Raw genomic sequence first — 16,085 nt, 5'->3', positions numbered from 1 at the left:
TTCTCTGTTCGTCCGTCTGTCCGAGGCCTTAACTATTCCTACAGTTTTCAAGATATTTAGTTTAGTTTTTGCATTCGGTAGCGTATCGCTCTGGGATCTGAGTCAAGGAAAATCTTGACGATTGAACTGCGCATGCTGCGCAATGTTAACTTTTTTATTTATTAATCTATTTTGTTGAAATTTTAATCACAGATACTTGTAAAGGCAAATATATCGCATATAGTAAAAATCAAATGTGCACATGCGCAGACTGCGCAATGGCAACTTTCTTATTTATGGAGATACTTCTTTGAAATTTTAACCAAAGATGCTTATAGTAAAAGCAAACGTATTGCATATTGTAAATATCAAATTAATAAGCGCATGCGCAGGACGCGCAATATCAACTGCGCAGTAAGTGTCAACTTCCTTATTTATGAAGATATTTCTTTAAAATTTTAACCATATATGCCTCTAGTAGTGAAAAACATAGCGCACATAAGTATGGCCTTTGGGGAAGTATTGATCAATTTATGGAAAATGCGCTGAAGTTACTCGCCTTAGGGCGAAAACCTTTTTACTTGTTACTTTTTGTGTCATTTGATAGAACATTTTTTTCTGATCCAGAAATGTAAATATCACTCTTTTAATCAGAAATTAATTAATTCGTAAAAAGGACTACCTTCGTACACTACCCAAGACACAGTCCTCTAGGCAAAAAAGAAGCTATTTTAACAATATCCAAAAAAATTCTGAAGTTTACATTTTTGAAATCAGGAAAAAATTCTCATCAAATGACACAAAAAGTAAAAATTACTTCCATAAGAAAAAACAAAGTTGATGATGGTTAACCGGAGACGAAACGTCGGATTTAAAATTTAAAACTAGCATAGAGGGAAAAAAGTGGTCATAATAATGTTATTAATTTTGAAAAATGTTTTAAATAAGTTCAGTAAAAAATAAAAACGATTTCGCAAAGTTTCAGCTTTTTTCGGATATCTCCGAAAGTAGTCGAAATTTTTTCAGTTTCAAAACTGCATTTTGTTAAGCATCAAAATACGCAACTTTGCCAAATTTAAACTACCTACCTATCTCTTACAGTTCTCGAGATCCCCATGGTAGCCCTCGAATTTGAATCAGCCTGTATAGGGTGTTGCATTTAAAAATACCAACATTGGGTCAAATCTCAAAACCAGTGGTCCAACAAAATTTTTTTGCCTACTCCACCTACTACTATTAATAAATAAAATAAAATAAATAAATACGTAAAAAGATCTAAAAGAACGGTGATTTTTTAGAATAATCCATTGTAATAAAATATAGAGTGTTCCGTTTAAAATAACAAAGTTGTGTCTCACCCTGTAGGTACGTACAAAAATATTTATGCATTATGCCCATCAGAGCAGCATATAATTTTTTATTTTTGGTTTTTTTTTTGTCAAGACATTTCGCCCAATATCGCACTAATTGGACATCTCATATATTGAGAAATAAGTATTGTACTTCGTTGCATTTTTTGTGTTTTTGTTACAGCCTTCATGATTCTCTACCTATCCATCACCGATTTCTTAAAAAAGCACAAGAGCTTCAGGTTCAAATCCTCCAGAACAAGGAAGAATTTCAATAAAATCATACCTGGATACACAGAAAACATATATAAAATTAGGGGAAAAACCTACAAGTTCGTAAGGTTGGGTGAGGGTTCAGTTTACTCCACTTGCAGCTTTTTGTTTCCTATGTCGACATGCATTTTAATCTTCATGAGCTTATTCGTTTGCTTTTTTAACTACATTGCATAATTTATTAACTTTGTATATCCTTCATCATATGAACTATCTTTTTCATGCTGCTATTAAAATTTTTATGCTCTACACTTTTTCCTTGTTAATGGAGGACAGAAGATTGCTTTACTTTCACTCTTCGTTCCCTTTTTTTATTTTCTGTGATTACTATATGAACTTATTGATACGTTTTCCTATTATACGCCTGTTGTTCTTTTGCATTTCTCTAGATATAAGGCATCTTCAATGCTTTCATCTTAATATTTACTGCTATTGCTTTACTACTTTTATTTTTTTTAAATTTTTCTGCCATCCTTCATTAATTTTAGGGTAATTATTACGCTTCCCGTTCTTTAGCAAAAAAGAGATAGTCGCTAATAGTATGTACAATCCTGAAAGCTGAACGGCGGCGTTGTCACTCAGTCACCTCCCATACAAATGATGTTGAATCAATAACAAAACAGCAGATCATAGCAAAGACTCAACAATAAGCATTAATCCACTTAATTTATTAGACTGTGTTTCAACTGTTCATGTTGACACCACCCAGATGCTCAACGCTGAAACAACAAATACATACTTATTGAAGGTGTTATAAGGTAAGTGCAGCGATCCAAAATGTATAAAAGCTAGCCAGTTTTGACAACGAATGCTCCAAAAAGGTGTGTGTGGAGGGTAACAGGGTCCAGCAGGATACTGTACAAAACCAACCCTAGGAGACGAGGCAAGTGCAGGTAGGTCTCTCAAAGTCTTACATTTTTTCCAACCGGAGCTGACTCACACCATTATTTTTTAATTGAGTTTAAATTTCTTGTTGCGTAGCTCGGATGACTGTAACGTTAGTAGCTCTAACTTTGGCGACAAGGGTTCTGGGTTCGAATCCCAGATAAAGCATGACTGTTTGTGATTATATAGTGAGTCGAGTGCCCACTATATCAAATAAAAGAAAAATGGTTGATGAAGTGGGTGATCCATATTCTTATTTGGGATGTAGTAAAAATAAGAATAAGCCAACATCTAAGAATTTAAAATAAATTTGGGAAAGACAGCGATTCTTATTTATAAAAATGGTTGAAGTGGTCAGTTTGGATCTACGATTCTGTTATGAAACTTTTAGTTTTTTTATGTTGAGGAAATCTTTTTTTCTGCAAGAAAATAAGCTTATGTGTCTAAAGTAATCAAGGAAGAAAATACTTGTACATATGAATGTTGCATCGCGCACCTGGTACCTATAAGTATTTCATTTTGAAGCTAATATAGGATGTACAGGTAAATGTCAAAAAATTGGGCGGTAGATAGAAGCAAAACATTTTTTGGAAATAAATCAAGTGTCCCATATATTTCGATTTGGTTTCAACAGGATGGCGCACCCGCCCACAGCAGCCTGATAATCGTGTGGGAATACCTATCGAGCAAACTTCCTGGAAAATGGAACTCTTATTTAATGTAGTTGGATTTACTAGAGTTGTAGGTGGTGCGTCCAACACGTTTCGACTTGCATCATCTTCAGGCTATTGGCGTATTATATTAACGTCAAATTTAAATATTCATACTTGTCTGGTCATTTAGTTGAGAACTTCAGAATGACTTCGACCTTTAATTATTGTGTCATACACGTAAATAAGTTCTTATCTTTACACCCATGTAATTAGAATTTATAATGTACCTGAAGATGATGTACTTACCTAAGTCGAAATGTGTTGCACGCGCCACCCTCTTTAGTAAATTGTAATTTCATTATTAAATGCATAAGGAAATGGCGAAATGCACGAAGCATAAATAGTTGATTAACGGTGCGTCGAAAAGATCCATAAAAGGATACAGAGTCACTAACAAAGTAGAAGTTAGTGTTTCAAATTTTATGACATCCTATAACCATTTTTTATTTTTGTGATCCGGCCAAGAATAGTAACTGATGGCAGTGTTGCGACAGATACTTTTATTTGAGTATCTATAAAAAAATAGATACAGATACGTTTAAAAAAATTGTATCTACCTACACTATGCCGATTTCTGCTCTGCGGATATTCTTCTATGATGAGACAAATTTGTAAATGGGATCAAACTAAATGCCATATAATGATCTTTGAAACAGTGTAAGTAGGTATCCTCAATTATTGAGAAGTTACATTTTTTAAGAGTTTACATAACGTACGTGTTAGCTCAAGATTACTTTGGATTACTGTTACCACCAATTCGAAAACAACGAACAAAAGCACCAGACCAGTGTATAATCAAGTCTTTAAAACGCGCGAAACGTCCATTCAATGACTTGTTGCAGAAGTTGAAGAAAAGTTGGTAGGTGCAAAATTCAAATCCAGTAGAGCCTAGTATAAGAATGTAAAAAGTTGTTTCGTTGATGAATAGGAAGCATCTTACGAAAAAAGTTCTAAATGCACCGTTAATGGTGGCATATATGAAGGAAATGTCAAAAGAATTTAAGTCTTCTATCCTTTGTTGCATTCATTCAAAACTTCAAACAATGCTTCGATTAAGAAATGGAGCAGATTTGGCAGCATACTCTACATTACAAACGTTTGTGAAAGAGTTATAAATCCAATGCTGAAAGCTTTAAACCTTATAAAGGGTAAGTACAAGTGAAAGAAATCTTTTGCATTTATAAAAAGCGACCTAAGAAGATAGTTTATTTCAGCATCAGATGACAGTTTCATAAGTCATGTTTGAAGCAACATTACTTAGTACTTGTGTTTTAAAGGCCCGATATTGCACGCATTGGAGTGTTCAAAACGGAAATTGTGATTCAGGTATATTAAAATAGTATATTAAGATACAAGTGTATAATCAAGTCTTTAATGAACGCGCAACGAGTTTAGTGGCACGACGCGAAGCGGAGTGCCTTTAACGTTGCAAGTGCTTTAAAGACCAATTATACACGTGTATCTTATAGTATTTTTTATTTTACCTGCAGTATAATTTAAAAATAAGAAATACAATGAAATCATATTGACGTTATACTCAAATACATGTCTAAGAGTGTTCGTAATTTCACGATAGCCATGGAAATGTCACTTGACAACTGAATAGAGGCACATAAAAGTGTAATGCATTATCTTTGATACAAGGTTGAAGACTTTTTGGGAGCTACGAATTTGCCTTTAAAAGTCCCAATATGTGCGTTCCTTTTTTTCTTCAGAACATTGTTCAATATGACATCTGGTAACTGACATACCTTCGGATGTAATCGGAATGATTGGATTTATTTAAAGTATGATAATAGCTCGTTAATTGCGCGTTTTTTCTTCATTTGACCATCGTCGTATGTACCTACTTTGGTTTCGGAGATCCCCATGAGTAGACAACCTTATCTTGGACACAATAATCAAAGACATCGAAAGTAATCTGTCTCTGCTTGTCAATTCAACCCCATTACTTTATTGAACGGTAGAGCCAAGTTATCCCAATGACGTCAAGCATAAGCATACCTTGCCTTGTACCATGGTCAATTCTATTTATTCTATACCTAACCTATTGTTTATATGGCCTATATTTAAAACTTTCCCTCCGCACGTACTTCCCACGCAAGACTCTTGCTCTTGGAAAACTTAGTTCGCGGGATTTCATCGGATGACAACTTATATACGGGACGCGCGCTATGACGTGGCGAATAACGGCGCAGGCCGAATATGACATCGGCAACTGTCGGAAAAACAATTTCGTACTTCAGTGGCGTAGCGTTCAGTTGACCACACCTGTATCATGCTCGTTATTATGACTACGGCACTGGAAACATTCAAGTAAACCGCGAAAACTCGTTCACTGCCCATCTAGAGCTCTCATCTATGCTATAGCCCGCGGCCTGTAAGTAGGTACCTACTTATATCTTAGTCGTGGAAATATAGAAAATTGCTTTTTGCTCTGCCTATCTGTTCGCCAACGGACAATTTTCTGTTTTCGTTAGATGGTAGCTTACTTATATATACAGGGTGTTTCAAGAAAAAGGTCAGATATTCTATTCAAGTAGGTCCGCAAATTAAGTGTTTCAGAGATAGACTAGATTGTCTTCAACAAATTATACAATTAAAATTTAAAAACAAACAGTATGTAACGTAAAATACTCGATGCTATGCTCCTTCGATTTGCACACATCTTTGTTAAAAGGAAGCTCTAATTTGTTCGAATATTCCTGGATTTTGGCCAAACACACAAAATCAACACTATATCTCTGAAAGGCTTAGCAGGCCTTAGGTATGTTTATAGAATTTTTTGTTTCTTTTCATGAATACTATACGCAGATACAATATCCGACCTTATTTTAACCACTGTGTACATTCGAATTGTATGGAACTATAAAAAATGCTTGGTTTGTCTAAAAGTCCTTAAACTCAAATAAGTTACTACGGTTCCATAGCTTATAAGAGGAGGACGGTAATAAAGAATACAGTTTTAAGTACCTACCTAATGTAATGTTTTGAATTTCTAAATGCATTTAAAGAATGCAAAAACTGTATAAGTCTTTTTTCTAGACTCATCAAGACATACCTTTTTTTTGTATTGAACATTTTTCGCTATATGGTGTTTACTTTTCCATAAAAATGCAAATTTAAAAAAATAAATAGTTTAGCTTTAGCTTTTCAATTGAAAATTAGTCGGAAAGTCAGAAACTCACAAAAAAACCTGTAAAGAACTTTTTTGTAAAACTTCTTATGCCATATTAGCCAGTGTACACGAAAAACATTTTCTCAAACGTTATGTGCAGTTTATCTTCAGAATATCTCATACAATGTGTTCAGAGAGGAATGGGACAGCGCGATATATACCTATATGGAGGATATTGTCGTATTATTTATAATAGTTATTTATTATCTGTATTATACCTACAGAATACCATCTTCTATCATTTATTTGATATGAAATTTATCAGGTTATCTTCAATCGAATTTTTTAAGCACTTATATAGGCACACATACGTTAAATTTCTAAAAATTATTATTTTCCCGAAAAGTAAGACATAGTTCACATAGTAGCTTGGTAGGACCATTGAATAAGTCTTATTCTTATTCAATGGTAGGACATCTAAGGAATTGTTACGTAGCGCCACCTAGCGGTGACGCATTTAATTTAAAAACTATCACAAAATTTATGACCCTAGCTTACATTCATAACAAAGTTTTAAGAATATTAAAATCTGCAGTAGGTCCCGAGATATCGCGCTGTCCCATTCCTCGCTGAACACATTGTATAATTAGAGTCAAGTACCTACATATTTTTTCAGACATGGAATAGGTAATTCCAAATCAAACTTACTTTTTGCAGTTTAATTTAAATCTAGTTGTCAGATAAACTCCTGACGTAATTTTCCGACTACTTTTAATATACTCATTGCAATTATCTTTGTTTATAGCATTGTATATTTATTTATACATTAAAAAATTTCCCCTGGGCCTTTATTTTGAACCCAACGCAAGAAGTGTCCAAGACTTTTTGGTAGATCTCTTTGTAATTAACATTTTTGACTCTGATGCTTATTTTTCGAGCAAAATGTAAATTAAAAAAAAATTTTAATTCAAAACTTCTCAAAAACGAAGAAACAAAAAACTGTAAAACATTTTTGTAGTTTTTCTAGTCACTTTGGCTAGTGTATGCGAAAAAAAAATGTCCAAGCCAATATGGATCTTTTAATCTTTTGACACCCTCAATAACCATGAAGATGGTTACAGATCAAAAATAAAATGGGACGTTTTCGATTCCCCATACCAGCCTATATGGACCCCAAATTTAGTCCAAATCGGTTCAGGCGTTTTTTAGCTATCATGTCAGGGACTTAAAAAATTAAGATGGACTGCTAATGCTGAATTGACAAATGGCACCTACATGGGGGCAACCACGATGTGCACTCACTTGGCGCGAAATTCAAATCAACTAATAAAAACAAGCATTAACCTCAAGTTTTCTAAATGAATTACTGTGACACATGTCATTTTCCAAGGTCAATAGTCTCAAAACTTGAGCACTAGGAAAATTCTCCTAGAAAATAACTAAATCGTGCAAATCATGGCCGCGCCCATGCTAGGGCCATTTCTACCTCTATGCAACTGTTTGATCAGCAGTCCATCTTAACTTATAAGTTCGTGTGTCATGTTCACAAGAAGTGAACCACACGACGTCAAGCTAAAAATCACTTTTTTGACGTCCGTGGACTTCAAAACGTCCATAAATCGCAATGTTGGCATATCAAAAATTTATCAGGATTACAATACTTTCCTTTACACATACTTTGTAGTCGGAAAGTCAAAAATTAAATTTAAATGTTTCATGTTCAAAGCTCAGGTACGACTCTTCTAAACCACTTTTTCACATCCTTCAATTGGGAAGGAGCAATCTTAAGGTCAGAATGTAGAACAAATTCGGAAAAGCGTTACGTTTTTTGGGAAAAATTTAAGAAATGCAAATATTGAAACTTGGGTGCGATGTAGTCCCAACCGAAACTATGACCTCATGTTTATTTCCACCACTTTTTTTTGGCAGACTTACCTGTTGTACCTTTTATTAGAAAAGAATATTTATGTATGCCTCATGGCTCAACTCAAAAGTAGCAAAAGAAATGCTTCATTCTTGAACACCAAAATTAGATTGACAAACATCTTTAGTATGCGAACAGATTATTGCAGTAGTCATTATCTAACAAAATGCTCATACTTGTAGCGCGCAGTCTCTAATGGTACCTAAATTTGAAAAAGAACTGATACTATTGCAAACACCTACCTGCAACTAACTGTAACTAATTCAAATAAAAAAATTCTGAAAATGCACTTCGAAACAAAAAGAAACAGTTTTTTGGACCTAGAAGCAAAAACAGTGTCGGCAATATTTCTTACACACTGATTACAGTTTAATTGGAAGTTAATTTTGTTCCAAAAACAGATTTGTCTCATAAAATATTTTACAGAAATCTTAATTAAAATTTCACAAGCTCCATTTACACTGAAGAATGTTTTGTAGTCCATAATAACGCAATTATAATTCAGAATACAATACTAAGCGCGAGAAACTGCATTTTCTTTTCCCTAAAACTACACTTAAAATTCTCGCCGATGATACTTTTCTGGATCAAAATACGAAGTGACAACAACCCTATTACTGAACTTTCGCCCCGTTAACGCTTGCTGTGCTTTCTGACAATCTAAAACCGAATTAAACTCGACAAATACCTGAAAAGATAGCGGTTAGTCGAATACGGGCGGAGAAATATTCAAAAGGGACGAACCTTTCCGCATCCTGGTACGTCGACTCCCTCGATAGGTCTGGGAATTTCAATACTTCGCACGACACCGTACTTGTTGCATTCTTCTTTGATATCCTCTAAAATGTCTTCATATTCTTCTTCGTCCTTTAGCTCATCCGGCGTGACCTTAAGAACAACAAATGTTAACCAAAAAAAATGCCACAGAGGGGTCATGGATTTTGTTGTTTAGTATCGATCTACCAAGTGACTCTAACCTCAATTGCACAAACTACAGTAGGTACTTGATTAAGATAGCAGACTCATCCGCTATTTTGGAGCCCATTAAGTGCATTGGATTGGAGAAAACAATCGCGCAGTTATGGGTCCCAAAAGTGTTTTAAGCTGCAAGGTCTTTATGCATTAATAAATGTTAAAAAAAATAATGGTTTTTCTCAAAATAATAAGACAATACATGCACGGCATGGAACTTATTGCAAGTGTCCATTGTCAATAGACCCCAAAATGGCGCGCAAATCAGCTGTCCTCTATACAGGGTGTCAATACTAAGTCATTACACCGGAAAATGGCAGTTAGAACTTATTAAAATAAACAACTTTTCTTAGTTCCAATTTTAGTTTTGGTGCCCTGGTTCAAAGTTATTGGCGTTCTTTTGTTTTTTTTTTTCAATTGTGACTTCCAAAATAGGGTAGATTGAAAAAAAATGTTTAGGACAAATGTTGTAGTAGATAATGTAGAGATTTTATAAATGTTTTGTTTTCAAAAATCGATGGGGTGGTTATCAAAAAATGTTTTTTGAAATTTTTTTTCAATCGCGATTTGATTATTTGTAAAAATAAAAAATAATTATAAATAATTACAAATACAAAATTTTTGTTTTTTTCAATAGTCCTTAAAATAAGGGAGTTATGACGATTTTTCGAAAAACAAAAAAACGCCAATAACTTCAAACCGAGGCACCAAATCAAAAATTAGAAAAAAAGTTGTTTGTTTTAATGAGTTCTAACTGCCGTTTTCGGGTGTAACAACTTAGTATTAACACCCTGATCATAACTTCAGCTTGCGAGTTTCCGAGTTTTAACAGTTTTAGGATTTAGGCCTTTCCAATTATTAACCTGAAATTTTAGGTTTGATACTCAACATTTTGGATTCGAACCCAAATTGCCAATTGTGAATTGGCTAAAGTTTAAATCTTTAACTTTTATTTATTTATTTTTGGTCTTGATTTTTGAATTTTTGAAACCCGGTTTCAGCCAAAGGCTGCTCTCCCAACCCAATCCACTATACATTTACAAATATCCACGCCCGAACCCTTAGTACCACAGTCACGCTACTGCGCCACACAGGTCGTAACAATGGTAATGGTTTCCAGGTCCTTCTGCACTTTCATAACTATTGACCACCTACCATATTCAAAAGACATAGCACTTCGGTTGCGGGTCCGGACGCGCCGACCAAACTGAGCCCGGGCACCTGAATCTGTACACTCGGTATAATCGTGGTATTCTTCGCACCGACACTCGCCCTCTGTACAATCAGCTTCTTATCTCCCAGTTGCATTCCATTTAAACCGGCGATGGCCTGACGAAATTCGGGTCAATTAAGAATGTACTGTACGCTAAGGAACTCACCTGGTCCGTCATAGTAATGTCGATATATTCAGCAAATGCGTAACCTTTACTAAGACCGGTGGCAGAATCCTTCACCAGATTGAAGGCGCGCAGTTGACCAAATGACATTAGCAACTCTTTAACCTACAAATTGTTATTTATTAGGTTAGGAGTCGCGCGTTCGCGCATGCGTGACAAAGAATTCAGTTCATAAATTTTGTTTAAGAAATGAATTCTACATTAGCAAAATACGTATCGACTTCGAATGCGTATTTTGCTAATTGCTATTAATATCTACGACGGTAAGATTGAAATGGATTTGATTACAATTTCGAATTTACGAGTACTTTCAATCTACTTACGCTTCTTTAAGTGTTTCTATTTCATTTTACTTTTGTTAATTTTTATGTCAGGTAATGGATCAAACTTGCCTGCATATCCACAAGGGATCAATTGGCAGTGATTTCATAATAACGACCTTGTCCCAAACCCTAGCTATAGGGCAAACAAGCAAATAATGTATGAGTAAAAAGTTTATACAAAATTTATTATTAAAATTTACTACTGCAATCATTTATACCTGATACTCATACACATGCAGAGGAATTTATCTGAAAAACCTGCAAATAAGTAAACCTGAAAACTGAAAAACCGAAAATTGACGATAAAAACAAAATTTGAAACTGTACTGGAATTTTACCGATTTCCAAAATTCTATGCTGAAATAGCTGAAAACACACTCAAAAAACAATTTTGCTATTTGCTGAAAATTATCGCCGCAGTTACGATTTACGCGAAACTCCATAATTCAATTACGCATACCTCGCCGATTTAAACAATTACAGCAACAGTTTAAATCGTAACAATGCGTAACAATATTACAAAAAGACGCATTAATCGTAACGTAAACAGTGGCGGAATATCAAGCTGAAAAATCACTAAAAAAACCTGAAAGTTTGCTGAAATAGAAACTCGATTTGACGCATCACCTGTAAAGATAAGCTGAAATGTGGACTTTGCCGAATTTACAGCTTCCAGGGCTAAAAATTTCCTGAAATCATATCTCGATTCGAAGATTGTATTTAGAATAATTTAAGCTCTCGCGCTCGTCGAATTCCCAAATAAATTTTATATTAGAAGCAAAAATTAGACCTACTGCATTTTAAAGTCACATTCATGGTTAAGGTAGATAAAGTGATCACTTTAACGGCAAGGGTAGATGAAATGACACATTCTAGTGGCATGTCATTATTAAAAATGGGAAGCGGAGTACGAAATAAAATGAAGTTTAGAAGAGAAAACAATGTTGTTCCATGGAAACGACTGGAGAACCTTGCCTTGCTATTTTTTACGTCTAAATTAAATTCATAACTTTCAGATGTGTTATAATAATTTATACGGCCCCTGCTATAAAATAAAGTTTTGTATTATACAAGCCCATAATGGGAAACCAACCATCTCGTGGTTAATCCACTCGTAGCTACACAACTACAGTATTAACATCTTTCACTCGATGGTTAAACCATTCCTTTATTGTCTTGTATAATAAATAACTGTGAATTGAATTGCTTGTCTACTATTATCCACTGATCATTATAGTAGTGCTTGTTTCTGCAAATTGAAAGTTTAATTAAGTAAAAATGACCCAGAAGAATCTGCATTTTAAAGTATATTTGTGCAAACCACTGCATTTTGCTGTCTTGGGATCAGAATGAAGGCTTTGACTCCAGTTTTTTAACTTATGAATTAGTTATATGTTTCTTGATTTGGCAGATTTTAGAATGAGAAGAGTTGTGATCAATACGAGACATTTAAACGTTTTTGGACAGGCCTCTTATGTTTCTACTTTTCTGGTGAATGTAGGAACTCCAAAAAGTCATTAACTCTGGAATTTATTGAAAGATTGTATAAAGTTTCATTTTAAAATCAGTACGTCACCTTCATTTCTACTACCCTCACCCCCCTATTACTCATGAATAAACAACACCCTGTAGATTATCACTACTATTGACATGACCAATCATGAAAGCCCTCCAGCGTAACATACCGCAAACGTACAAAATCTTGATATCATCACATTTATGCACATCCTGTATTTTTAAGATTAAGAGTAAAACTGATTTTGTATATACGGACATTTATAAATAAGAAATTTGGTATTGGTACCTCAGGGGCCCTATACAGAGCCTATATTGTTTACTATTATCCAATGATAATATAATATAATATATAATACCTGCCTTAAATACTCTTTCTAGAATACCTCAAGGATCCAATGTGACAACTCAAACTATTACCCAATACAATATTGCTAAATATTTTAATAATTACCTAACATGATAATTTACAAAGATCCCTATGGTGAAATTGAAGTCAAAAAGTTGTCTGCACTTGGACCTAGTGCACAACACACATACAGACAGTTACTCGTTTTGATACATTGTAAAATAAATGGTAAGGGATAAAGGTGATATTAAAACAGAGACGTGGTGACACAGTATCCAAAACCGAAGATATATTACACCACATAGTTGAAGACTCAGACACAATTTATTCAAAATAAACCCATGCTAGCAGAATGTCTTTGATATTGGTCCTTTTTTGAGCCCAATCAAATTTCGCATTCTTCGCTTTTTGGCCTTCTTTTTTTAAAAGAAATTCTATTCCAATAAAAGTGGCACTCCTTTTTGATGAAACGTATATCAAGTTTTTTAATCTCTTTAAATTTCACCAGAACATTTCAGAGCAGTTGTTTTTACAGTAGGATCATTAATGTCTCCTTAATCTTTGACATTACCTTATACAGTTTTTTTGCAGTTAACAACACAACTTCCCCACTTATTAAGATCTTGATCACTTTAAATAAGTTGTCCTCAGTTAATGATATCGACTTTTTTCACGATCCCCTAAATTCAATAATAAATAAAATTAGATCTTAAGTCCTAATGTTTGTTCAGAGCCCCAGTGCCATGTAATTGGAATTTTTATTCTATATGGTTTCTGGTTAAACAAATAAATAAATAAATAAATACAGTGCGTTTCAGGATGTAGTAGCAGCCATTTAAAAAAAAACGTTGGCCTTTACCAAAAATCAAAAGAAAAAATTGTCTTTCACTGAGGGTTTGATGGCAATGTCAAAGAAATACTCACAATGTGAAGTTGTACGTTTTTATGCATCTAAGCAAATCAAGACTGTCACATAGATTCTCCGTCTTTTTTCAATTTTTATATTGTTTATGCATATTAAGGCATAGAAACTGCCACCAGTTAGGGCGTAAATTCATGTTCCGCCATTTTTGTTTACAGTTAGTAACAAATTCAGTTCTGTAAGGGGGGAGGGGGCTAACAATTGCGCAGAATGCTCTCATGATCCTTGTATAATAAGGTAAATATTATAAAAAATAATTTGAATTATACAGGGTGTGATCACAAAATCATGGGACCAAAAAGTTACATTTCTTAAAATGGAACACCCTGTATTTGGTTTCAAATTTTAATCGTACCTACATGGAATAATACGTCTATTTTAATGTACATGTAAAACCAACGAAAAAGTTAGTTTCAAATTAAATTTCATAAAGTAAGCCATTGCATAATGTTAAAATTTATTCTTAAATTTTGATGATTTCGGGTCCATATCAATTCTTCCAAATTCAATTAGATGTTTCTCATATTAGAAGTTTAAAGGTTTTTTCTGTATAGATCAAAAATTTCAAGTGTGTATCTCAGTTTTTGTTTTAAATAGAGCTCCATATATATAATTTAACTTTCGTTAATAATGTCCAATGGTTTTTGAGATCAAGAAATTTGTTTTAATATGAAAAATAAAAACCTCACACATAAAGGAGGAATTTAATTTATTTCCAATTGTCACTTGTTTATTTTTATATAATTTATAAATTCGTAACAACAGCCCACTTGAAATTTGTAATTTTCATTTAGAGTGGATCCCGCCTAGCCTAATGTAAAGTTAGCTCAATCTATTTCACAACTTGAATCAGGCGTGGAGTACCTGAACACTGTGCTACTATCAACCACAGATTGGAATCCATAATTAAATTGAAAGCATCAAATATAAAAGTTAGAGATGGCAAATCCATGTTGACATCCTGTATATTGCAATAAAAGAAAACCAAAAAGCAGATCAGTCTAACTTTTGCCAATAATTGAAAAATTTGTTTGGAAATTCAAAATCTGAGACCAAGAAATTTGCACAGTTCGAATTTTGAAAAAGTAATCTAAAAACGACACGAGAAAGAATGGAGCAACATCTGAAATAAAATGTCTGGCTAACCCTCCATTATTTTCTTCTAATTATCTTAAACTTCGGTATTCTCCTCTATATACACAACAAACTATTCTCATACAAGAACGGATACAATTTCAACACTGTTGCTCTTGTATGAGACAATATTTGTTGATCGAGACGATCGCCCCAAATACGTACCTGATCTTCGTTCAAATAATTGGGAAGGCCGCCGATGAATATTTTGTGCGGCGAATCAGGCACAACTGTGCTGATTACGCCAGCTGGTACCGACAGAGCTGTTTCTGACATACCTGGCATAGGCTGATAATCATGCGGCCTACGTATTTTTAAACTTTGACCTGTATCAAACGAGGTTAATTTGGCGAAATACAAATGGAGGGAGTACTACCTTTAAAATTGATGCCATCAAATGCCATCGCCTGAGTCGTTTCGTCAATCGAACGGAACTCTAAAAACGCAAAATTTTTGTCCAAGTTGATCTGACAAGCTAAAACTGGATTTCCGGCGGCTTGCGCTAAACCGCTTAAGTGCATTTGCTGATTGAAGAATTCCATCATCTCTTCCTCAGTTACGCCAAAGGGAATGTTGCCGACGTATAAACGACGAGCTTGGCGTGTTATCGTCGAGCCCACTACGGGCACGGCGGCTTGTGGAGTGTCGGCGACAATGTTCGCAGGTATTTGACCGGCCGCTTGCATGGCCTTATACTGGATTGGTGCGATATGCTCGAAGCCCGGTGGAGGCACATCCCAGTACAAGGAAGGCTTACGACGACGCGAATGATTCTTATGCCTTGAACTATTTACGAAAATGCAGATGGTGCATTTGACACAATTTGTACATACCCAGATCTGCTACGTCTCCTGCGCTGTTCACGACTTCGCGACCTCGACCTACGTCTGTGTTCTCTCGAACGGGACCGTCTCCGGCGCTCTCGCTCGCTCGAACGCCGGTCTTTCTCTGAAATTTGATAAACTTCTTAAGAAGGGGAGACTAAATATTGTTGATTGCGCACCTTTATTATTTTCTTCCCCCATTACACTAAAATGCTTAGAATACTATTGTTATATGCCTAAATTTTTGGAAAAATTAAACTATAAACGACAAAACAACATGGAGACGATAAATAATGCGGACTTTTACCACCACCACCACTTCCTTCAGCTGAGCAAGTGGAGGAATTCCTTGTAAAGGTTTGAAACTTGGATGAAACAAGAGAGAGGGGGCATTTAGCGTGTCGCAAG

The 16,085-nt window shown here is 34.7% G+C and overlaps 1 protein-coding gene across 1 annotated transcript; it reads right to left on the bottom strand.

Moving 5' to 3' along the window:
- Positions 1-8,581: 8,581 nt before the first annotated feature.
- LOC116177685 (splicing factor U2AF 50 kDa subunit) lies at positions 8,582-16,016 on the bottom strand. The gene is made up of 8 exons (XM_031496732.1): positions 15,857-16,016; positions 15,687-15,801; positions 15,230-15,639; positions 15,019-15,179; positions 10,593-10,715; positions 10,369-10,542; positions 8,986-9,129; positions 8,582-8,929 (listed from the first exon to the last, which is right to left on the bottom strand). The coding sequence occupies exons 1-8, from the start codon at positions 15,876-15,878 to the stop codon at positions 8,798-8,800; spliced, it is 1,281 nt and encodes a 426-aa protein (XP_031352592.1). The 5' UTR covers positions 15,879-16,016; the 3' UTR covers positions 8,582-8,797.
- Between the last annotated feature and the right edge of the window lie 69 nt (positions 16,017-16,085).

Source organism: Photinus pyralis, unplaced genomic scaffold (assembly GCF_008802855.1).
Source record: "Photinus pyralis isolate 1611_PpyrPB1 unplaced genomic scaffold, Ppyr1.3 Ppyr1.4_LG8, whole genome shotgun sequence".
NCBI lineage: Eukaryota > Metazoa > Arthropoda > Insecta > Coleoptera > Lampyridae > Photinus > Photinus pyralis.
The sequence above is the reverse complement of the archived record's forward strand: the minus strand, read 5'-3'. Positions and strand labels throughout refer to the sequence as shown.

Bases quoted from the DNA above. Each gene is read 5' to 3' on its own strand.
- LOC116177685 (XM_031496732.1), bottom strand. From the start codon at position 15,878: ATGGGGGAAGAAAATAATAAAG. The intron at 15,802-15,856 runs GTGCGCAATCAA...ATCAAATTTCAG, and splicing joins GGGGGAAGAAAATAATAAAG to AGAAAGACCGGCGTTCGAGC. The intron at 9,130-10,368 runs GTAGGTGGTCAA...GTTGTTCTTAAG, and splicing joins TGCTATGTCTTTTGAATATG to GTCACGCCGGATGAGCTAAA.